The sequence below is a fragment of the Poecilia mexicana genome, unplaced genomic scaffold (assembly GCF_051168715.1).
Source record: "Poecilia mexicana isolate PSO_F unplaced genomic scaffold, ASM5116871v1 scaffold_3, whole genome shotgun sequence".
Classification (NCBI taxonomy): Eukaryota; Metazoa; Chordata; class Actinopteri; order Cyprinodontiformes; family Poeciliidae; genus Poecilia; species Poecilia mexicana.
The window spans coordinates 15,738,637-15,764,038 of record NW_028263372.1 but is presented as its reverse complement, the minus strand read 5'-3'; the positions used below and the strand labels follow the sequence as shown (position 1 = coordinate 15,764,038).

The 25,402-nt window shown below is 37.7% G+C and overlaps 1 protein-coding gene across 3 annotated transcripts in view; it reads right to left on the bottom strand.

The window, feature by feature from the left end:
* diaph3 (diaphanous-related formin 3) overlaps positions 1–25,402 on the bottom strand; it is a 155,956-nt gene that overhangs the window by 51,538 nt on the left and 79,016 nt on the right. For all 3 annotated transcript variants that reach the window (XM_014999113.2, XM_088004225.1, XM_088004224.1), the window contains 4 exons: positions 24,793–24,917; positions 21,536–21,700; positions 14,476–14,611; positions 640–735 (listed from right to left, as the gene is read on the bottom strand). In XM_014999113.2, the coding sequence (XP_014854599.2) occupies positions 640–735; positions 14,476–14,611; positions 21,536–21,700; positions 24,793–24,917 (522 nt within the window). The remainder of the gene's footprint in view (positions 1–639; positions 736–14,475; positions 14,612–21,535; positions 21,701–24,792; positions 24,918–25,402) is intronic.

Here is a 25,402-nt window from a genome sequence, read left to right as displayed (position 1 = left end):
TATATAATCTCTCGGTAACACTTTATTTGAAGGGGGGGTGAATAAGACTGTTATGACACTGTCATAAACATGACATAACATGTCATGGACATCAATAAGTCTTCATGAATAGTTATGACTGTTGTCATAAAGCATCATTCGGTAAATAATGACACTTTTAATACAAAGTTGACATTATTCAAAATGTCTTCATTATGACAACTTGACATTAATCTAGACAAAATGTCTTCGTTATGACAACTTGTTATTAACCTCGCCAAAAATGTCATAACTATTCATGAAGACTTATTGATGTTCATGACAGGTGTTATGTCATGTTTATGACAGTGTCATGACAGTCTTATTCAACCCCCTTCAAATAAAGTGTTACCTAATCTCTCTAAAAAGAAACAATCAAGAAGAAATACAAGTTTTTACATGAACTATTAAGTCTATCTTGAATGTAACTGAAAATGAGAGTCCAACTATGAAACTATCAGGATGCATTCATTGTGGTTTTCCACCAAAAATGAACAGGAAAAAGGACAGAAAAAAAAGACCTTTATAACCACTGATTTTCTGACATCCGTCCTGAATTAGAAGAGGAGTATTAGATTTAATGGTCTGTATTTGGGGATAAATGTGAGATATAAGACTTACCTCTGGGTCTTGGCGCTCTCTTCCTACGCTCTCTGAATGCAGCTCCAGACTGCAGGGCTTCCAGCAAACTATCCATCACACCTGTCTCATCATTCTCTGAAAAAGACAAAGGAGGAAGAGAATGTTAAAAAGAAGAGGTATTCTAAAACAAAATCATACAGCATAGCACAACAGTGTTTTTTGTAGTAAGTGTAGCTATGCCGAGTGCAACAACACAGCGGAAGACTACCAACAAGTAAAAAAAAAAAAAAAAAAAAACTGTGTTAAAGTTTTAATTCTAGGTTTTCTACATGATGCAATCCAAGAAAGGTGTACAGGCCCTCGGCAATGAACCGAGTAAAGCCACAAGAGGAACAGAACGCCAAAACTTCAGCACATATTCACTTTTTTTGTTTATTTATTTAAAAGAACTGGTGTATGCATTGAATTTAAACAATGTGTCCGTGTGAATTTGTGGGTTCTCTCTAGGTACTTCAACTCCCCACCACCACATTGCTTAGGTTAATTGACCACCTTCATAATTGCCACACACTAAACTAGTGGTTCTCAAATCCAGGCCTCAAGGGCCGCAGTCGTGCAACATTTAGATGTCTTCCTGGTCTAACAAACCTGAATCAAATGGCTGGATTACCACCCCAGTACGCAGAGAGTCCTGCTGTGTCATCATGTAAAGCACTTTGAATTGCCCTGTTGTTGGAACGTGCTATACAAATAAACTAGACTTGATTCTTTGTGCTGCCTAATGGTGGACTGGCAACCAGATCAGGGTGTAACCATTAATTGTCATAAATAAATGGTAAGCTTTAATTTTTAACCCAAGTGATTCCTGTTTAGTAAATCAGGTAATGGTTTATTTTTTGGTAACCTCAAACAAACAGCTTAAACCCAGCCTTGGATTGGTCCATATGTGACCCAGTAATAGGTAAGCAAAATAAGCCAAGCATGTTCTTTTTTCAGTCAGTAGCTTTTTTAATGTGTATGGAAGAACTGATTGGCTTAGCAGACTAATAAACCTTTATATATATATATAATTTGCATTATTCTGTAAATGGAAAGTATGCACTGTGATGGACTGGCGACCTGTCCAGAGTGTACCCTGCCTCTCGCCTGAAACGTTCACTGGAGATAGGCACCAGCACCCCTCCTGACCCCACTAGGGACAAGGGTGTACAGAAAATGGATGGATGGCTGGATGGCTGGCTGGATGGATGGACAGTCAGTAATTCACCAAGAGCATACTGGTGTTTGAGCACAGCTTAGGAGCAGGACATATGAGGATGGCAGAGAACGAGAAGCTCCATGTAATAACATCAATAAGCGGAGATATAAGTAGTTGTTTGCTGCTGCTGCTGCTGCTTCAGGGTTTAAAGAATCACATATTGGAAAATTGTTTAAAACCTAATTTACAATCAGTCAGTCTGAATCAGAACAGATGGCTTTGGCATTGAAAATAAGAAATGTTAGTTGTTGATCAACTGCTGTAGAGCGCTAAATGTTATGAGAACAGTACAGACTGCAGACACACATAATGAAGACTAAAGTATGGCTGCAACAAATCTGCAAATGACTCAACTGGTTGAATAAAACATAATTTCTCGAGCCAAAATCACTTGAGTCAATTTTCTTTTCCATAACACAACTGCATACTGTTCTGCTGCCCTTTTTTGGCTTCATGGGGAAGGTCACATGTTTCTCAGGGACTGTTATTGTGGTTGCACAACATGCTTCTGTTCAAGGTAACTGTCATCCAGAGAAGGAGAAAAGGAACATAAAAGCAGATGAAAATTGTGTCTAATATAAAGAAGAAGCAAACATCCTCGGTAAACAAAATTAGCTTATTTACAGAACAATCATTTATCCAAGAGATTTGAGCCTCCCATTCTGAAAACGGCAGTCGCTGGGTCTGAAACAATACTCTACATCGAACCCTGTGGAGCTAAACTGAAAACAGCTCAAATGGTACTGAACTATACTCATCTGCAGTAGAGTAGGGTGACCGGATGTCCCTGATTTCCGGGGACAGTCCCCATTTTAGATTAAAGCTGTCCTCGATTTTAGCCTTCAATAAATGAGAAAAAAAAAAAAAAAGAGGAAAAAGATGTGTTTAAACTGCTATTATCGTAGCCGGGAGTTGAAAGCACCAGGGAGCATGCTGTGTGCAACAGAAGCTGTTTCAACACACAGCAGAATAGAAGATAAGCAGAGAGCGTTGCCTTTAAAAAAAGACGACAAGACAACAAGGTAGAAGAGCAGAGCTGCTGACCACCGAAGGGGGTCTGGTGTGTGTGAATCGACTTATTTTGTTTGGACTGGACTGATCCTTGCCATCATAATGCTTTGGTTCATGACAAAAAAAAATAAAATAAATAAAAACAAAACAAACAAACAGCTAAACCAACAAACATGACGACAAAGGATAAGAAGAGCACAGGGAGCAGCTGCTGCATGAGTCGGAGAGAAGGAGAAGGAGAAATCGTAACAAGATGATTAAAACAAACTCATACCAAGGTAAGATGTTTTGGAGTTAAATGGTGGTCTTTAGTTTATATTTTCAGAACTAGATATGAGTTCGGACATATGAAAGTTCTTCGCAAAAAATGAAGGAGTCAGTGACAGGGAAGCTAAGAACTGCACAGAAAAGCACAGAACAATCTGTGACATGTTTACGATGTGATGAAGGGAGTTGAGTAGTAAATTAACACAGTCAGTGGCCAAACAGAGCTGTACAGTCAATTAGATGTTATGTGGGGTTCAAGTTGAGCAGCCTGGTGGCCTGATGGCTTTCCCATACTTCACCCAAATCTGGATAGAAACTCTTACTGAGTTTTTTTTTATATCTTAAGAGTTTTACTATACTATTATTTGTGGTCTTTAAGTTTTATGAATAATCTTTTCTGCTCTTATTCTATTCACACGTTCATGGCTACCAAGCCAGATCGCCACATCTGAAGGCTGTTCAGACAGGAGAATCAGAACCAGATATGAGCTCATGTTAGCCGACGTCCTGATCAGAGTTCACTCAACCCCCACTAGAACTACACAATATATTGCAAATGCTTTGTCAACAGATGTATACATATATACACGCATCTATTTATTCAATAATTAAGTAGTAAAAAGGCTTTTTGAATTGAAAATGTTGCCTCTGATTAAATTGTACCTAACAGCAGGTACAAATGCCCAAGACAAGGTAGGCTGGGATATGCAAGTGTGCAGGTAGATTTGAGTGGGCACAGTTGTGATGAAGACATAGTCAGAATGTCACATGTGTTGAACAAAGCTGGTGTGTATCTGTTCATGTAATTAGTACAGGAATTATTCAGCGGAGTACCTCAGTATTAAAATATTTGATAGTTTCAGCTGTTTACTAAGGCCTTTCCTCAAAATGAATTAGATCTGTTAAGAACAAAGCAACATCAAGAGTGTTTCCTCTATACATGAATAAAATGACTCCAAATCAAACACACATTTGAGACTTATGGTGTTTACTTCGATATAGGGTAACAGGTTTGCTCAAGGCTGATGAGGGCAGAACTGGAGTGAGTTATTGACCTCTGAGATGCCTACAAGCTTCTCCCCTGACTCCTTTAAATCTTTTATGAGACGTAAGCTATCACCACCAAAGTCTAAATGTACAATGTAGCCTCCAAACTGAAAGTTTCGTCTTGTGTCGTGCACAAAGCAGACCTACAAAACCTGTCAATCACCACCAACGTACACCGTCCCTCGACATCAACACTCCTTTATACTTAAGATTCTGTATTGAGGGCAGAATGTCCCCTTGGTACTAGGAGGTGGTTATACTAAATCCCAACACAGAGTTGTGAAAACACCAGCACAAATTTATAATGACCCACTTCCTTGTCTGCTTGGTCCTCTGTGCACATTTTTGTGTTTTTCATTTGCAGCCCTCACACTCCTCCCTTTTGCTGGTACGTGCCTAGTTCTTCATCATTACACTGAGTGGAGAGGCAGCTACAATTCCTGAGCAAACCAAACACTCGTCGACGTTCAAATTTGTCTCCACTGCTGCTGCAATTTATCACAGGCACTGAGCTTTAAAATTTGCCACAAGAAACACACACACATGCGAAAAAAAATACAGACAGCATGCACAGAAAGCAAAAAAAAAAAAAAAGAGCAGATCAATCTATCGCAACCTGCAGTGAGCGCCTTCTTGTGCAGAGCTCCGTTTGACTCCAGTTTTCAAGAACATGAAACGTTTTGTGTGCCTCTGGAGGCGAGGAAAAACGAAGCCCTCGCAGATCTCCTGCCTTAGGAATATATGCTAGTAAAAACAGTCCAATTTTACACTCGACTCAGAAGGAATTCACACCGGCTGCGACACAAAACTCCCTCAGAACACAGACAAAAGGTAAAGACCAAAAGAACACATATTTATATGCTCAATGCCACATTTTCACTAACTGAAAGATCACAGGCGTGTCACATTGGTAGTAATGGTGGAGGGACACATGGCAGCAGAGTATTAGTCAAGCTAGCTGCTGTGAAATGGCTTTGAAACAGCCCTTCAGTCTGTGAAAGGACGTGATGTTGAGAACTCAGACAAAAAAAAAGAGGCCAGAGAGAAGGACATCAGCAAAAAGAGATATTCAAACCATTACAGCTAAGCTACTGATTGGTGCTTTGATGTGAATAACTCTTTTTTTTTCTTTTTGGAGTTGATATGGAGGCTGTCATAATTTGATATCAATTTAGATAGAGACATGCTTTAAACGTGGCAAAAAAGACAACCTTCTAACTGTTACAGATGTATAAATGGTGTTTACCTCATGTTCACAACTTTGTTTTTGCAAACCAATATCAGGCTCTAACACCTAAGCAAATAAATGTCCAGGGTGTAAAGGAAAACTCAATTTAAAAAAAAAAAAAAAAAAAAAGTATTGGGATACAGTATATACAGATTAATGTGCTAGTGTAAGTGTAGATGGGCAGGGGCCAGATCTACCGAAAAAATGGGTTTACTTAAAAATAATGATACAAAAAGGGAGCAAAATCAAGATGAAGCTGGACCTTCACCTCAGGGGGAGAAGGAGCTGCAGCTACCCTCCTGTCTGAAGTGAAACTTCAATCACCATCTATTTAATCAGGGCCAGTTCAGGGCGGAGTTTTTCTATTGTCTGGACAAAGAGTCTGTGTGTCGCTGTCTACTCTCTATTCAGTCCAGGACTAATGTCTCCAGCCACTTCACTCAACAGCACGTGGCACTTATCATCAGGACAATGACCGAGTTGTAACCACCAGCGTGTAACTGAGGTGGGCCGGACAAAAAAAGTGGGGTGGGGGAGAAGAAGAAGAAGAAGAAAAAAAAAAAACACAGTGTTAACAGGGCTGAGATGGCAAAGTTGTGGAGAGAGAAAATAACATGTCTGAGTACAATGAAGGCAGACACACTACTGTGGTCTTTCTGAGACACTTGGAAGACAAATGGTACAAAAAGACAGTCGGTCTTTCTTCTACTTTAGTGAATACCTTTTATTGGACTTAACTGATATATTGCCAACAAGCAGCAAGTCATTTTTTATGAAGACGGGGACGAACTCAACAGCACCTGAACTTTGCATCTGATCACTATCACCACAGTAATAAGAAAATGTCCTATTGCATTTTTGTTAGACCTTTGTCAAAAAAAAAAAAAAAAAGAAAAAGGAAGAAAGAAATTGAAAACATCTTTAATTATTCAGAGTTAAAATCCCATTTATTAAACTGGGGCAAAATGTTTCAGCCCTCAACTAAACTCAAAACTCAACTCCTGATAACTGCTGTTGATGTATTTGTCAGTGATTTTTAGGTAAGCTGCACCAACAGAGTTGTCGAGCTGTTTTGATTGAATCTTGCGCTGCCATGATTTTTAAATCGCTGCCTTACGTTTCCATGTGTGACTTGCACAGCTGCATTTTATGCATCTGTTCGCATTATTTTCAAATTTACATTTTCATTTGGTTGATTGATTTAGATTTTATTGTCAATGTGCTACAAATACATTAAAACAATACGTCACATAATAAAAGACTGGGACAGCACTAAGAAGGAAAAACAAAAACAAGCCAACACACACACAAAAAGGTCCTTGCCGACTGAACTTAGATCTAAATTTAATTAAACTTCAAGGGTTCTTCAGAACACAATCTGCTTGTAAATCCATATTCTTGGTTAGAAATGAAATAAGACATTTTCACCAAATAATGGCTTGAAACTTTGACCGTGTAAAGTTTTATTAACTAATAATTTAGGATATTCCCAAACAGTCCAATGATGCAATGATGTTCATATGAAAGAGGATGTATTGACTGCCACATCATTTGATCATCTCTTTACACTGTGTGGGAGTGGGAGTGAGCCCCACATACAACACATTTTTAAATCAATACCACTTTTAAAGCAAAGCGGAAATTTTTCAAGGCAGGACAAACTTTTCTGTCTGCAACACAACTAACTGGGACAGTACTGACATATTTAATGGGCAAAACTGTCAACAGGTCATATCAAAACACTACACATTTACAGGAGGAGCAGAACAGTTTGTTGACGAATGAAGCTCCATCTCATCGCAAATATCTTCCACATTTAGAAATAGAAATGCTGAAGCTACATAAGTATTTTAGGCGACAAGTTGTTAGAACATTATTGTAGATTAAATGATGAAGCACCTGTCTTGCGCCAACTCCTGTCGGTAAAATAAAATTAAAAAGCTGACCCCAGGCCAAATAATATTAATGTAGTCTATCCAATACTGATGAAATGTACTCTATTATTTTCATCCACTTTATATTTATTTCATTTTTTGTTGTTGTTGTTGTTTTGTACTTTTGTGGTGTATTATACTGCATTGGCATCAGAAAACACCCAAGGTTAAAAGAACCGGTTTGATAATGGGGTAAAAAAGAGCCATGCTGGAAAATGTGGCATTTCTAATTTAGTCAGACTAAATGAAAATGACTTGTGAAATGTAAATGAGAAGAAATCGTTCAATTGTTTAAAATCTGTAAATGTCTTAGGAAGCTGGATAAGCCTCAAACATTTCTCACACATTTCGAAGGAAAACAAAACAAGTGGCTTTGCAGTGTTTGACTAAAGTATTTGGATTTTGTTTAACTGGAAGATTTAGTCAGTTTTGTATTTATTAACATGGCTTGTTACTAGACGGGTTACTTTTTGAGAGAAAAACGGACGTAAGTACATTGTGGATTAAAATGAAGAAAGACATTTAATAAATCTCATCTGTTGACAGACTCTTGTTATCTTGTTCTTTTCTTAATTTCAAAGCTGCCATTTAATACCTTGTCAGCTTTTTTTTTTCCATTTCACACATGAATGCATGAGCCTCTCTACCTTACGCTTCCGAAAGCATCACAGATGCCGCTTCTTGAATGGACCTTTCCTTTCGCTCATTTTTCTCATGCTCCTCGAATATTTTTAGCATCCTTGCATGCATTGTTGCATGTCGTGCTGTTCTTCTATTTGACATCTTAATAGTTCATCGCTTGTAGCCATGTAGAGAATGTTAAATAAAGCTCTGATGTGTAATTTGTCGCTCCACAAACAGTTCTGCTCCTGGCCTACCCTGGGAGTTAATGCAACAGATTTGTCATACACAAGCCAGGCACAGCTTGAGGAGGAGGAAAAAACACCTATTCAATCTGAATTTCAATCTCCATAGGGCTCTATGCAAATGCACACAAGCTGACGCTCCCTCTCTCTCAAGTTGCCTGAACACACTGATGGCAAATCCAGGCGGCACATTATAGTGTATGTAGAAGCTCAGGCTGGCAGGTAAAAGGTGGTGGAAAATGAGAATGAAGCGGGAATGGTCTTACATTTCAAGAATGCATAAGCAGGCAAAACTAAAACCAAAATAAATGCAGATACTTGTCGCAGGTAAGGAAGCAAAAATCCATTTTGATCATTACCTCCTGAAACCCCTCCCCTTTCCCTTCTTGTCTCTCATTGCTGTGCCCTTCAGCATAATGTGGATACAGAGCCTCTCGGAGGCTTTTTAGGGAATTGATGGATAATCAGATGATTACATAGAAAATCTCCATTGAGGACAATCCTTCCCGACAAACAAAGAGAAAGCTCTTTAGTTAATAAATAGGCTGAGAGACAGACAGAGGGAGTGTGTTTGAGAGGGACTAAGTAAATCCTGTCCTAGGCTGACAGTGAAGAGCCAACTCTCAATCACAAATTTAGTTCATCCAATCTGCCCTTGTATGCATATGTATCTGTACATATGTGCGCATGGAACACATTCAGAACCAGATATTTGCATTGTATAAAGAAACAACCGTTCATTTCCTGTTTAGCGCCAAATCAGAATCACATTTTGTATGTTTTATGTCAGTTATGGTTTAAAAAAAAATTATCTTCCATGCCAGGACAATGAGCAAAAATAAGATTTTAGAGAATTTCTTCACATTCAGTTTACATACATTAAAACAGGGAAAGGTCATATGATAATGTCGTGACTTTGTAAGCTTCTAATTAACCTTCATGTTAAATGGAGACAGCTGTGGGGTTTATTTTTAGGCAACACTTATGCCACACTTCTCCTTTTATCATTGAAAATTCAAGAAAATCAGCCAATACATCAGAAAAAGAGCTGTGGAACACAAAAAGGTCTGGCTTCTCCCTCAATAGAGTTTCTCAGTGTCTGAAGTTGTCCTGTTTGTCTGTTCAAACCGTACAAATACCAGCCTAGACAAACATGTTTTGGTGTGAAATATGCAAATCAACCTCAGGACAACAGCAAAAGACCTTATGAGGATGGTACTTAAAGCTGGTGAGTGTGTCTTCATCTTCGTGACTAATGATTATACTACTTCACTCAGGTACAATGGGCCAAATTTCCACCAAACTATTGTGAGAAGCTTGTGGAGGGATATACAAAATGTCTGACTCAAGTGATAGAAGAAACCTCTGTCAAATACTAACAACATATCTGTTGTTGTGGCCATTTATGCAAAATTTTGTGAATTGTAATTTCTAACAATTTAGTTTTCTTCTTTGGGCAGTTAAATATAAATTTAAGTTAGTTTAGAACCAAAATCTGTAATTAATTTTTGTAATTGTTTAGTTTTCGTTGGTAATTATTAGACCCTCCCATTGATTTGGTGGAGGTATATTATTTGGCAAATGTCCGGTGTGATGACGTGAGGTTTTTGTAAAATGATTTATTTTTTTACTACCATTTGAACTTGAAATGTCAGATTAAGTTAGCTTTTGTTTTCAACTCAACTGTAAAATATTTTTAGTAATTATTTTGTCGATATTTTTACAAAAATTAAAGCACATGTATTTTTTTCAATCAATCAAGTCGGAAGTGTGTGCAAAAATCAAACCACCTGTTGTCACCCACGGCCTTTGTTGGAAATGTTTGGTTTTGGAATCTAGACGGCCGCAACATCTGTAATCTTCTGAAACATCTTTAATAACTTTGCTTCTCATACTAACATTTACAATATGTGAATATCTGATATTTTTTTAACTGATTTGAAACAGTCAGTGATGTAAAAATGTTATAAAAGTTATAAAATCTTACTTTTGACGCTGCCAATAAAGAATAAATTCCCTTGTGGTTTGGTTTATTTTATTGGTATACAGTGCTGAAACCAGATTATTATTGTAGTTGACAGTAAACTAACATACATAACAAAGACGTTATTTGATGAGGAAAATGTGTGATGGTAAATACAATTACAAAATGCTGACAGCCTAATTTTACACCGGGTATTTCCAGAACAAAGCAGTTTATCTAACTATGGTTCACCAAAACTGTTGTTAAGACACGGCTTGAAAAGCTTGGTATATCATCATTTTTTCAGGGTAATTTGGATTCTGGTCTTGAGATCAAAGGCAGGTTTCTCTGGGCATTTGGCTGCAACTTCATAGATTTCAAATAGCTTACAAAATCATCAGAGAATTTTTCAACATATAACCAGTATAAATAATAAATGTTTGTTACATCTGCATTCACTGAATGCATTTTGATTGCATGCTTCAAGCAACGCTATCTAATCAAAAGTTCTCATCGCTGCTCCGTCAAAAAACAGTCAAATCTGAGTGATTTGAGGTCGACCCAAGACATGCAACATTTATATGTGAAAATGTAACAAAAAAAAAACACTGGAAATCTTGGATACCCATTATTTCATATGCCTTAAATGTTAAAGTGCATAATTAACCTCAAAGGCAATACCTCAAGCTGACAACTTGAAAGCTCTAATAATCAGTCAATGGAAATCAAAGTAGTTTATACTCAATCCATAGTGGCCGACGGGAGCAAGAGTTTTGAGTTCTTTCCATTCGCCAGGATTTTGGAATTGATTATCCACACAATGCATGCTGACTTGAGTCTTATACATGGACAAACACAATCTGGCTGAACAAATAATACACAAATAATGTATTTGGCTATTGTTTTCTTTTATAAGAAAACGTTTCACTCACAAAAGAGGCAGACAAACAGGTGACATACTGAGTTTAGTAATTCATAGAGGCGCATATTTCAGAAACAACCTTCAGAAGCACTTTTCTATAGCTGCTTTTGGGATTTTCACAACAATAAAGAGGACTTATGGACCATTCTTTCCTTAAAGCTGTTTCTTTTTACTTGTATTTCTGGGACGCCTTGATAATGTCAAATAGCCCACCTAAGGTTATGCCATAGCAACTCAGTTGGATGAAGGTCAGGATTCTGACTAAGGCACTTGAAAACAGGGTCTTTTCTTTCTAATCATTTTGTTGATCCCCTACGTGTGTGCTTTATGTTGGGGTCTTTTTACATCAAATATGCTGCATTTTGCTTAAGGTCAGAGAAAGGTTTATAAAATTTTAAATAAAATTTCTTCCAAAAACTGAAGGTAACTGTGTTCTTAAATATGAAAAACCATCAAAGCCTTGAGTCAAAACAAAGAACTAACATCACCATGTTAGACATGGAACAGTTATTGTACACCAATTTATTCTTCAATACATTTCTTAATTATAAAAGAAGATGTTTGTTTTAATTTTGAACATTAAAAAAACAACAGAATGTCAAACCAAAATTTGAAAAAAATAAAAAATAAATAAATAAAATAACATGCAACCTCTGGAGGTTTATAATAGCTTCTATCATAGTCCATCATCAAATTACATGCAAAGAAAAAATATAACATACTCAATTCTAATAATTAGCCAAATAGAATACGTCATTCTAAGAATGTAATAATCCAAAGTTGTTAGATATAAATGTGCACACACTTCCATAATAAAAAATACATCCTGTTGTATACAAAAAAAAGAAAGAAAACTGTACCAGTGATAACCAAGTTTTACACAAAAATACTTTTCTTAAGTCTATAACTGATCGACAGCAGCTTTAGGATTTTTTTTTTAAAGACATATCCAACTAATATTAAATTGTCTTGTTGAATTAATTTAACTGCAAAACAGTAAATGTATCCTAACCCATGCATAAAAAATCTTTGTGTCTGTTTATCCTGTGTATCTGCTTAAACTAGCTTCTCCAAAATATTGTTGACTTACTGAAAAAAATGAGGCAGTAATTATTAAAACTTTTCATTCCCAGATTAAAGAAAAGTTGCAATTATACGATTACGATACGACAAATCAAAAGATTTGACGGAAATGCAGAAGTTGGTGCTAATAAAGTTTGTGCTTCGCTTATATAAGGTAAGAAATTAACATAAAGATCAAGAGATACTGACTAAATGACTGCCGTAGGACTTGAGCAGTACAATAAAATGCTAATTTGAAGTTCAACTGTGACATAAAAGCCAATCGGAGTGGAGCTTCAGTCAATCTGTGCCGAATGGCAGTTGATACAGGATGTCCAAATGAAACAGAAACAAGGCAGATGTTTATTTTTATGTTATAGCCAAGATGTGGCATGGTTTGACTGGACAGTATGGCCACAAAAGTACTCTGGCCTGTTCACCAACTTCCACGGGAGTGCTAAATTGACTGGCATAGGATATTTTCAACCTTAAATACTCGTTCAGGCCTAACTGGTCTGCCAGCCTTGGATTTGGCATCAAACTAGCTTCTGGCTTTCCAAAGCAAAACAGGGCAAAAAACAACTAGCAGGTAGACGCAAATTCTCAGCCAAAAGCTAGAGAAAATCTTCCAGAGAGAAAGGTGGGGTGTTCAGTAAGTTCATCGTCCTGCAGTTTTGTGTTATAATAGTGAAATGTAAAATCAAGATTATCATAAAGCAAGTGTAATTTCACCACATGCCAAAGTTTTTTTTTTTTTTCTCCTCCCCTTTTGGTCACGTTATTGCCATTTTGTTGCATTTTGAGTCACACCTAAAAACTAGGGGAAAACAACATTCTATTGGTCAATAAAATGCCTTTACAAAAATATTAACATCAATTGTCATTTTAGCAACATTACAGCACCAATACCTTTTTGAAGACTGAAGCCCAACTTTCACCAGCAGATATTTGATACTGTGAAAAAGTATTTGTTCTCCTACATATTTACACAAAAGAGCTGTTTGAATGATTTTTATTTCAGGAAAAAGGCCATCAAAATCAAATTCACCCTGTGTGAAAAAGTAATTGGTGGCAACAATAGCCATGAAGTGCCTGCAATCACTGGCAAAAACTTTTACATTGCGGTGGAGAAATTCTGACCTACTTTTCTTTGCATAATTGTTTTAAACCACTTCACTTGATAAGCTACCAATCATGAAAAGGTTCCCACCGTTGGATTTATTTTTGTGTGTGTGTTTGTTTTTGTTGCTTTGTGTTTTTTCCCTCTTGTCTCTGCAAAGCTTCCAGCCTCTATTAAGATTTATCTGAAACAGATCTGACAAATCTATACATGTGGATAATTTAACAAAGCTTCCCATCAGACTGTATTTTATTTCTTTTAGACCCAATAACCTGCAATGTGTGAATTTTCTTATGATGGTTGAACTTCTCTTTAATTCTTCTCTTTAATCTTTAATGTTGGCCCGGCGTTGGATTTTTGGCTTATAAATGCACTATTAAACAGAATCAGCTGTTTTTAGTGTGTTGTCATGCTTCAGCATCTGTGCATGTTGTTGTTCAGGGTTGTCACATACATCCTAGTTCACACAATGATTTGTTTGTGAAGCTACACAAATTATTGTGTTGCTTCACAATAATTTCTTCAAAAGATATTTTTTATTTAATCATAAACAGAATTATAAACCCAGTATCACACCAGAGGATCCTTGGATCATGACTGTATAACGGACAGCACCTAACATCTAAAAATGTCTTCTTCTCTTCATGTCTTGTAAATACACTTGGAAAAAAATATTAGATCAGAATTGTGTTATCTGAAAGATGCAGACAGTGTGATTTACACTCACATTTCTTCCTTTTAACGTGTAATCCCACCTTATGGACCGTTTATAGCTCAGAAGATGAAGTACGCTTTCCACCAACTGGAAGGTCAGTGGTTTGACCTTCACTGTATAAAATGTGTGAATGGGTTAATCTGGCATGTACCAGCCTGCACAGTGCTTCGGCTGGCCCTAAACGACACAAGTAGCAAAAATGTCTACGTACAATTATGTGCAATCAATCAAATTACACACACATTTATTTTCTACGGATGCGGCTTTTTGTTCTTCAGAAGACAAACAGTGCATTGTGAGAAAACAGATGTCTCCTGTAATCCATTAAAATGAGACATGTTTGTTTGTTTGATAAATGAGAGTCATTGTATTTGAATGATCTCTAACACCATTTGTAACAAGATTGATTTGGCACACAGCTCTCTGTAAAGGCCTTATCTTTGCGAGGAGTTGACAGGCAAAGTAAATTGAACAGTCTTTACCTGCATTGACTTCCAGTAACCTCCTCTTCTTCTGCTGTCTCTCCTGCTTTTCACGCTCAGCCTTCTCCTTTGCGGCCCGTGCTCTCCTCTGCTTCTCCTCCAACTCCCTCTGCCTATAGTTCTCCTTCAGTGCTTGCTGTAAAGGAAGGGGGAAAAAAAAAGTGATGAAAAGATGGAGAAAGAGAAAACATGACAGACTGCTAAGTTGGGTTAATTACAGTAGTGTAGGCCCCGTCAAAGGCAAAGGCAGCTGTCAAACCGCACAGACGTCTTTATCAGGCACTATTAAAGTCAGATGACGCTTCTGAGGTGAACTGTCACTGTGGTCTTGGCAGACATAAAATGGCTTCACAACAGAGGCTCCAGACGCCAGAGAGTCATAGGACTGCTGGAATAATAATCCTGCATTTTGCCTCTGGCTCCTTTTATAGACGAAACAACCAATCCTGTTGCGCAAAGGAATCCCTTTGCGCAACAGGATTGCGCAAAGGGATTGCATAGAAATGCAATGTAGAAATGCATTTCTACATTGTTGTCTCCAACCCTTATTTTTAGGGGCAACAACATCCTTCCTGGTACCCACTTATAGGCTAATGGTTTAAAATAAATTGCTGAACAAACTGTTGTTCCGACGTTTAGAGATTAACAACATGTTCATCCTCACCTGGTTGCTAATGTGGGAACTTGTAATTGCAATGCTGATAAAGTGAGAGGTAACTTTCAAAAGTGTAACTACAACTGTGCAGCAAATGTAAACACATTATTCTGTTAAGGTTGTGTGAGTGTAAAACCCCTCCGACACTCCTGACTATTTTTTGTAACCAAAAAATTAGTGTCGACAATAAAAACACCTACAATGTTAGACAGTACTTCTATTCAATAAATACGTTGTTAAATATTTAGTTGTATACATTTGCAGATGCATATATTAAACAAATTATTGTATCTTTAATTAATTATGAACATTTTCATAAATCTTACAATATAGATATCTCAATAACATGTAGAAATGATCGATCTATATATTTAGCTCTTTAATTGTGAGTTTAACTATTAACATACCTACAGTACATAAATAACATTAAGATTTTTGTAGTTTAGTTTTACTTTAAACTATAATTCTAATTTGACAAATTATTCAAAGCACGTTTAGCCTTTGATAGAGCTAAATCTCAATTATATTGGAACAAAATGGTTTTGAATAAAAAAATATATATATACATAGTTGAATGTTGAAGTCTGAATAGTATTTCCATAAATAAAATTATTTATGTAATAAGTATGCATTCAGCTGCTGGTAGCTGGAGGCCTTTGTGTGAGTGTAAAGTAAAATGACATTGCAAAATAATGCAAGACATGCTACACGAGCACTTCTAAATCCAACCTGTCTAAGCAGAATGATACAGAAGATAAACGCCATACATCAAACCAAAGAGGAAACAGGCTCTGTAATCTCCATTGTTAAATTTCTACAATGTCAATAGCTCAATAATCCCCCAGCAAGAGATATACTGCATATGATTTAATAGAGTGGTGGCCATCCTGATCAATAGCCTGTCACTGAAAGCGAGGAGGTCTGGGTTTTCATCTAACATCCGACTCCTCCCCCTGAGTCGCCCCTCCTGCTGTGGTCACACAGACCATTGTGAGTGGCAGGTCCAAAAAAGCATAATAATGGCACTAAGACTACATAAAAGGATGTACCGTAAAAGAAAATACATAAACACATGCTTGAACACGCTACTGTAGTACACAGAAAAACTTAAGTGGCACATTTAAAAAGGGATAGTTGTTTATTGATGCCAGCTGACAATCTCCAAATACGACTGGATCAAAGTGACCACTGTTAGAAATGGCAGTCAACTCGAATTCAGAAACAGGTCAGTGTGATCAGTATAACGTCAATAAGCCACTTGAAATGCAGAGGAATTGCAACCTGAACAAAACATATAAACCTTACAAATTACCGCCCTTAACCTGTACTTCAAAACTGTGTTTTCTAAAGCTGAGGTGAGTAAATCAGCTATTGCATAATGCATACTGTTAAATATCTACACAATACGGGCTACTTTACATGTTAACTGTAGGGTTTTTTTATCAGCAGATTGACCTAAAAGCACTGTGCTCCCTGTCCCTCTTATAAAGCAGTAAGGTAAAATTTTAAAGATGAATATAGGTGCTCTCTGCCATTTATCATCAAGAGCACAGAAAAGAAAAAAAAAATACCACAGAGAATTGGAAACAACTTGGCAGAAAGCTGGAGCGTAGGTAAATAAAGAACTCTGTAAACTTTGGTGCAGAGCTATTCATCACTTTGTGGAACAGTCGAAAATTGGATTTTTCTTTTTTCTCCATGCAATTCCAAACTTGAAGATTCATAATAGTTTACGACAAAGTGTGTAATCAGGATTCTAAAATGTTCCCATCATTATACCTGACACTTTAAATAAGGTATAATGACATACAAGCTTCTATTAAACCACAAGTCATGCGGGAATGAGTCTTAATGTCAGCATGCTACAAAGTCTGTGTTTAACTTAACTAACAGTAATGAGCATGGTTATCAGCATCACAAACATTACTGCTAATTAGATTTATTACGCCATTTTATTTAAAGCAACTTGCAGCCGGGGAACACTGTCACATACTGATAAGAGTATCAGAGAAACTGAGGAGAATAATCTGACGGCACCACTGCAGGAAGCCAACATCTCCCTGGAATGTGACCCGTCTACGGTTGAGGAGCAGATCTTTATTTGCAGGGTTTCCCCCAGTGTTTTATAAGCCTGGCGGGCCACCAGGCTTTACTTGTGCCCCCACCAGGCTAAGCATTGCTTATTTATTTAAATCTTTTTAAAATGTTTGCATTTTTTAAAAGACTTTATAGTTAGTGTTCAGGTATTAACCTTCCAATCTTTCAATAACACATAAAGATCAAGTGATATTTTCAAATTTTCTGTCAACTTTCAACATTTTTTAACTCAAAAACATGACAGGCTGCTGGATGAACGACTGCCCCATCACCCAACCACTGGGCTTAGCAAGTTTTCTGGGGAAAGCCTTGATTTGGTTTCAGTAAAAGAGTACGGTTGTGGCAGCATCATGCTAAGAAATATTATATAACTTGAGCCTCTAGCTACCTGGTCAAGACACGACTATCTGACCCTCTGATTAGCTCTGCTTTATTCAAAATACTACCTTTCTAAACTGATAGGACCTAAAAGGGTTTATGAACAAGAACTGTGGAAATATGTATATGTACAAAGTTAGTAATTCTAACAATTTTCCATAATGAGGTCAAGGAGGTTTAGTAAATTTTAGAATTTAGATTTTAACCTAAAATGTTTACACACCTACAAAAATAAAATAAGTTACATTCTCAGTGCAGTTTGTAGAAGGGGTTTGAAAATGCAAATGACAGTCTCCAGTTTGAAAGGAAGGTATTACAGCTCAAAGGACATGAGGAAGATGAATGCCAAATTACTGTGATTGAAGCTATTCAGAGCTCTCTTTTAAACAATTTTTAAATGAAGGCCTCTGTGTCATAAATTTATCTCTGAAATGATGGAATGGCTATTGGTTGTTCATGGCAACAATTTCTTCACACGAGAACTATGCAATAAACGAGAATCCGATTTGGTACAGTAAAGCAGAGGCAAACACTAAGAGAAGGTGACGGAGGAGTCATTTAAAACTGAATAGATTTTCAGTAACAATTAGGACCAGCTCACACCTACACACGCTTGCTAGTTCTGAAAATGTTTCAGTGCTTTAGTGCTCCCCACCTTCTAAAGAATTATGACCTTAAAGAGAGAAACAGAACCCTTATTCAAACAGTTTGTCAAAGATTTTACACATCGTCACTTATTTATTAAGAAAAATGAGTCATTGGTTACACTGTGTATCTTAATCTTTCAACTTGTCTCTGTCCTCTAACTAGATAGATAGCGCCCAATGATTAGACCTAGGGTTTTTGTACTGCACTAAAGGTTGAATGTTCATCTTCATTTTTTGAGCAGCTTCGAAGATTAGCAACTGGAAAATGATTTAATGCAAGGAGTTTGAGTTGTTAAAGTTAAATTCTTTTTGGAACACACTGCATTTTCCATTTCATTCCATTTTATTCCTCACATACCCACATCTTTTTGTAAGTGAGTGGTTCTCATTATGTGATGCTCAAAGACTATTATTTCATACAATGACCAACCACAGAAATTGCTTAAGTTAACATGGGTTACTTGATGATCTAACTATCCAAAGTTCTCAAATCATCTGCCATTCATCATTTTAGTCCAATAGTGCTGAGAGAAAAAAAAAAAAAAAAGATTTTTGTTTCCTTCTCAAAGCTTGTAAAGATAGATTTTTTATCACCTTTTATAAGCAGAATGAGAGTGTGCTGGTGCACTTTGGTAAATGTTTGCCCTCTTCCTAGTATCTTATGTTATTGTGCATATTGCCTTTTAGGGTTACAACCTTTAGACAAGAGATGTGTAGTCAACACCCAATGACAATGTGCAGATGTGAGGACAATAAATATATGGTAATCAAGTTGCATCAGTCTTTCTCATCTCTGCTCTCAAGGTGGAGGTCTGAATAGCTGAGCCGCACACGCCAGGCATCATAAAGCAGAGCAGAATAATCAGGTGTTCAAACTGAATGCAGCCATGTGGTAAAACCTTCCTGCATTACAAGGTGGAGGTGTCCCTGTCCTTATTTGTGCTTTAGAGCCACAGTAGTCACAGCAGCAGGACTTTCACTAAATTAGATTTAGGATGCATCATTAACTGCGTTGTCTGCACCAACTCCGATTTTGTTACACTTTGAGCTAGTGGGGAAAAGGACCCAAGTTAAAACACTTAGTACAATTTTGCACTTATTATTTAATGTCGTTCTGAATTGGTCACTGGTCATTTTTGACCAAGAAATTGGAGAAAGTTCTCCAAGCTTCTGGCAAATCTGCTTACCTGATTTGCATTCATCAATATTTTAAGACTTTTTGTGCATTTTGTAATTTTCATGAAGAAATAAAAAAAAAACATGTATTTTCTGACTTCAAATTCATTAATCTCTCTTTTGTCAAGACATTCTTTAATGAACATGAAATGAATGCTACCACATTATATATAGATATTCTGTTAGATTTTGAAAATATATATATTATTTAAATGAAGGAGAGAAAGAAAAAAAATTACTAGCTCACTAAGATAACTGCCCTCTGCTTTTCTTCATCACTACAGGTCTGCTTCCCCATCCTCCTCTCCTGGATGTCCACTATTAGATACGCTCAATTGGATTTCTGTCAGATGTGCGGGCCTCGCCCTGGGTCTTCTTCCTACGGGTGACTGCACTTGCTGCATGCGTGCACAAGTATGTGTATGTCTTTGCGCTTCGTGTGCAAACAAAACCAAACTGAGCAGCTCCTCCTATAAAAACTGCCCAAATGAAACGGCATTAACAAACTATACAAGAACGCATGCTTTATGAATTTAATACACACATTCAAGGGCTCAGTTTGCTTTGGGGTTAGGACTGGAGACAGCACAAAGCTATTAGCATGGGCCTTGGCACAGCGGGGTATATGCTGACACAGGTTTGACCGAGAGGTTACGATGCGGAGATTTACTGTATGGCTGTGTTCTCTGACCTGGCCATGGCATTTCCCAAGACATGTCTGTGTGATGTGACAATTTGTACGAAATGCTGAGGGTGTAAGCTGCTTGTGCCTTGACCTATCACAGGGAAATAAATAGCTACCTTGGGAGTGTTGATCTTATAATGCAGGTCTTTATAACACTTGGCTTGTTCACCTTTCACAAGCAGAGTCATTAACCGTTATGTTTGGTCAGAGCATAAAAGCTAAAGCAGGACACAATGCGAAGAGATGGCACTAACTGGCTGAAACCAAAGCCAAAGATCTGGTTCAATTTTATACACTTAATTAGCTGATTAAAAATGTACATTGTTAATACATAGATCTTCTTGTTAATTTATTTATATGTTGTTAATTCAGATCTACATCAAACTAACCTATGCAAGTATTAAAGAAAAAAAAAAACAACTAAACATCAACACATTTTTATCATTAACATTAACATTCAACTGTGAAACTTTCAAGCATAAAAATTATCTAAGGCTGTGGGAATAAATCAATGTGTCTATGCATAATTGCCTCTTAAAATGTCTGAAGAAATTAGGGCTAGTTTCTGATGTTCCATTTTTACAATGTTGAAACTAAAAAAAGGGAATGAATTCTCTATTGCATGCTTACTTGAGCAAAAGTATATACAATTTATTGTGACAATTCTAAAGGGGGAGTCCGAGGGCTTATGTTCTGGCCCAAGGGAGAACAAGAATTTTCCAAAATTTGGATAATAAGACTCAACTAAAAGAAGAAAAAAAAAAAAGAAAAAACATCTCTACGGTATAAAAAGGGCATGAAATCCATTAGTGTCTTTAGGGTAAATGTTAAGTTTGGGGCAGTGCAAGAACTTTAGTCGCTTAATTAGCTACTAATTTATGTCATGTCCAGTGACCTATGCTACTAATCCCCCTGATTTAACACAGTGGGTCAGCACAAATCCAGACCTCAAAGCAGCACCACATAAATAAGTCCGAGGAGCAGAGCAATAATATAAATGCTCTGGTTGAGAGTGAACAAAGCAAGGCTCTCATTGTTCTGCTCTGCATATCAGAATATTAAAGTTATAGAATCAGACAAGAAGTACCGTTTGTGTCCCTTTTGTTATAATTACAGTGTAACAGAAGATTTTTTACATATCCATCACAATACTGCTGAAGATTAGGATTGTTTGATGCTCATATGCAAGCAGGACAATTCAGTAAAATGTAGAAACTTAAGGAAGCCGCAATCAACCTAAAGAAAGTGAGCCACCGTTACGTATTGACTGAGTAAATTCTTTTAGAGTAAAGAATTGTTTTGTCAAAGGCTTTCAAAATGGAAATACTTTATCACAACCAAACAACTCTATAAACATTACAAGAAAAGGAGTGGGGAGCTAAATGCGAAGGACTGCTCCAGTGTCTGATTTAGCTTACTTACTGTGAACATGGAACGGAAGTTGCTGAGGTCGGTGAACAACTCCTCCACAGACGTCTTCTTGGGATCAACAGCAAAGTACTGCAGCAGGTTCTGATACATGGTCTCCATATTGCTGTGCATGGTCGCCAGCTTTCCATACTGCTCCTGCGCCACTTTGCTGAAGCTGTAATGGGGTGTGTGTCAAGGTCAACAAGACATCCATCACATATTAGGGTATTCATCAAGTGCTGATCAGAGGATTCTGTAGGTGGACAGCAAAGACGAAAGCGTTCGCTGCGGTTTTTCAGGAAAGAGAGGAAATCAGTCAGATGTAAACTGTGATGTTGCCATTAGTGGCTCGGATACAGTCTGTCAGGTTGCTTTCACAGTGTGTTCGCACCCCTGCAGCCTACACCATCAATGTTCAGCTTCTGGCAAAGAGTCTTAATATATCTCACACACATAACCGCTAACATAAACTCAAGCTAAGCAAAAGGTAGCGCGGTCAAATATGCGGAAAACACGGAAATTCTCAGCTTTGCTGCATAATGTAATATTTAAGTAATTCTCACTTTCCTGAGGGTGTCATTTCATTTCGAAGCCCACCCAAAGGCTGCAACATGTGCTCACAATGACTATGTAAAACTTTTAAGCACCAACATGTCTTTGCATCTCAAAGCGATTTTAAAGCAGTGAAATGATCCCTTATTAAAGAAAAGCCTAATAACTACAGCAGCCTCCAATGGCTTTAAGTCGCCTGCCGGATCTGACTGAAAAATCTTCACAAATTCACCCAGGTGAGGCAAGGAAAAGGATAGCTTCTCAGTCTTTGGCGTGTTTGTGTGTGGAAGGAGACAAATATTGTAATAGCTCTGTCAACGTGTGCCGCAGAGGTGTCAGTGTGGGAGCGAAAGCGCCGAAAAGCTCTGTGCCAACCATCAGGGCATGCAGTACTGTGGAGGAAAGTCTGACTCCACGCACACCTCTAAAATAATTTCTGAAACGCATATTCCTGTCTATCTTTTCCACATGCTCACCATTGTGAGCTGAAAGTCAAAGCTTCTGCAGCGTTACAAAAAAAAAAAAAAAAAAAAATCCACACTGCTGTCAGTTTCATATTTTTGAAAATTTCAGATTATGTTTCCTTGAAACATCCTGAATACGCAATCAACAACCTAATGGCTAACACTGTCACCTAATGGCAGATAAGAAGCAGGACTGTGAGTGTGGTGTCAGACAAGTGTGTGTGGGCAGCATTCTGGCTCTGATTTTGCACCTTCATTATAGCTCAATTGATGGACCTATTTGAGGTTTGGCCTCAGTTGAATCTGGCTGCCGATGAGACTACCTATTCACAGCTGGATAAATGCTGTTCGATAGGCTCTCCGCCCAGATCGACTTGTCAGTAATATGTGTCCAAGCCAGAATGTGAGGAAAGGAAGGAATTGGGGAGGTCAGAGTAGGAGGAAGAAGAAAAGAGAGGGGAAAAAAAAAAGCTAAGAGTTGAGGGTGATAAGTGTTGTGGAGTGTAATATCTGTCCTCTTTTTGTTCCCCCATCTCCTGACTTCTTTCCTGTTCGAGAGAAACCCGCAGCTCTCCGCAACTCAATCTCGAGGCCTTCTTTCCCTCGAGATTTTCCACTTACCCCTTCCCCGCAGCCACCCACCCGGTTCCATTATTCTTCAGTCTCCATTTCTCCATCCCCGTTCTGTTTTTGTAATGATCTGATCTGCCACCTTTACAAGCCCGAGCTCAGATTCAGATGTGTAACACCAGCCCCAATGACCCAGTGACTGTGTACTTAAGAGGGGCGAAAAGTGAAAAGGAGGTTTTCACCTGAGACGTCCTGCAGCCTCTCATGTTTGGCCCGACAAAGATGTGTTACTACTACTCATGATTCTGAGAGTTTCCTTCAAACCGTATTGGCTGCAGGGTCACCTGCCATACATTTTAAATAGAAAGAACTTTTTTTTTTTTTAAGAGGCTCACTCTGAACAATAACAAAATCTTCTTGAGATGAATTGGAAAACCATTATTTGCTTTGACTGAAAACTGAAAGACATTCGGTAATGATCACAGGATGGTTACCATACAAACTACTTCTCAGTCCAATGCTTCTAAGAACAGTTGTAAACGGCATAATGGAGATGCATTGTTGTGATGACGTGCTGTGTGTCGGAAAAAGCAGGAACTTCTTGGAGAGACAGAGGCCAATTACAAGGCAACACGTTGTGAAGTCAAATTTCTTTTAAATAATTTATTTTAAATGCCGTGTGTATTTGTGATACATACAGTATTTTCATAACTGGAGGTAATATAGCTACTTGATAGTGCTATTTTATTGTGCAATGCACCTGAAAAATACACACTGCCCCTTTAAGAACCCTCGACACGCCATGCAAGAACAAAAATACAACAGTGACAGTTGCTTGAAATTCATTTTGTCTGAGTTGCTCTCAAGTTCTCTGCTAACTACCTCAGCACAAGTCATCAGTGCCCCAGCCCCAAGGCTGTTGATCAAAACTACATGAAGGGGCCAAGGAACAGAGTGTATTATTGAACACACCTGGCCTGAGTCGTACCTGTCAGCCTGATCCTGTAGAACCTTCTCAGAAGACAATGAATAATTTACCCTGCTGTCAAATGCACACCAGCTGTCAGCAGTGGACTGAGGTATCCCGAATGGGCAGCGGAAATGTGTTGACTCTGTCCACGCGTTAGCGCTTTTGTTTCTGGATAATTAAATGACAATTCAATAGCATAATGCATTACCTCTCCTTAGGGATAAATAGTGTCTACTGTCACTGCCAGAGTTAAAAAAAAAAAAAATGTGGAGCACCAAATCTTCTCCTCCAACCCTTTGCTTTTTGTTTGAAGTTGCATTCACTCTTAAGAATCCTTTGGGGAAAAAAAAAGAAAAAGAAAAGAAGCTGAGGGAGAGGCTGGAATAGTGAGTTGACTGTGGAATGGGATGTACTCATTACTTGTGCACATCATCATTGATAATGAAATGGAAACCGAGTGTGACCAAGGCTGAGGACGCAGCACATTCTTATCTTCCTATCTTTTTCCCCCCAATAGAATCTACACAAACTACATTATATATTCAAAGGATGTGATGGTGGAAACTTGGAGTAAGTCCAATTCATTGCATCTTAGCAATATTCATTTGACCTCATTTATCATTTAATTAATTAAATATTTTTTGCATTTAACACATTGTATACTGCCCTCAAGCAATAAAGCATATGCATAAATGTGAAAAAAAAAAGGATATAGCCATTTTGGTGAGAAACATGTCGTTAGGGTCATCGGTGGAGGAAAAAGTCTCCAGGTCTCTCTCGAGCTGCAGCAGCTGCCTCTCCATCTGCCTGAGGCTCTTTTCCAGATTCTCTGCAGAGACTAAAAGACACAAGCACATATTTTCAGCCACAAACACGCACATTTATGGTGGTGGACCAAAAACAAACGTGATATAATGTGAGGAGACACAAGCAAGCAAAACAGGACAATAGAAAAGTCTGGGGGAAAACACACACACACACACACACACACACACACACACACACACACACACACACACACACACACACACACACACACACACACACACACACACACAAAAAATAACAGAAAATGAATGAGAAAGCTGCCTCACATACAAAACACGATTATTATGGGTTCACTCGGTGCCAGAATTGTTGAGGGAATAAATAAAATACATACATCAGAAAATAAGAGCATGTATAAAGCCCTTTTTCTTATTATGTGCATCTCATGGTTGTCTAAAAGTGGAATGCCCTTTCTGTATTGAAAAGAAAATTATGATTAGGCTTCAAGGTCTTTCATCCTTTGAATGTGCTTCTACCAACAGGTGCATGGATTTT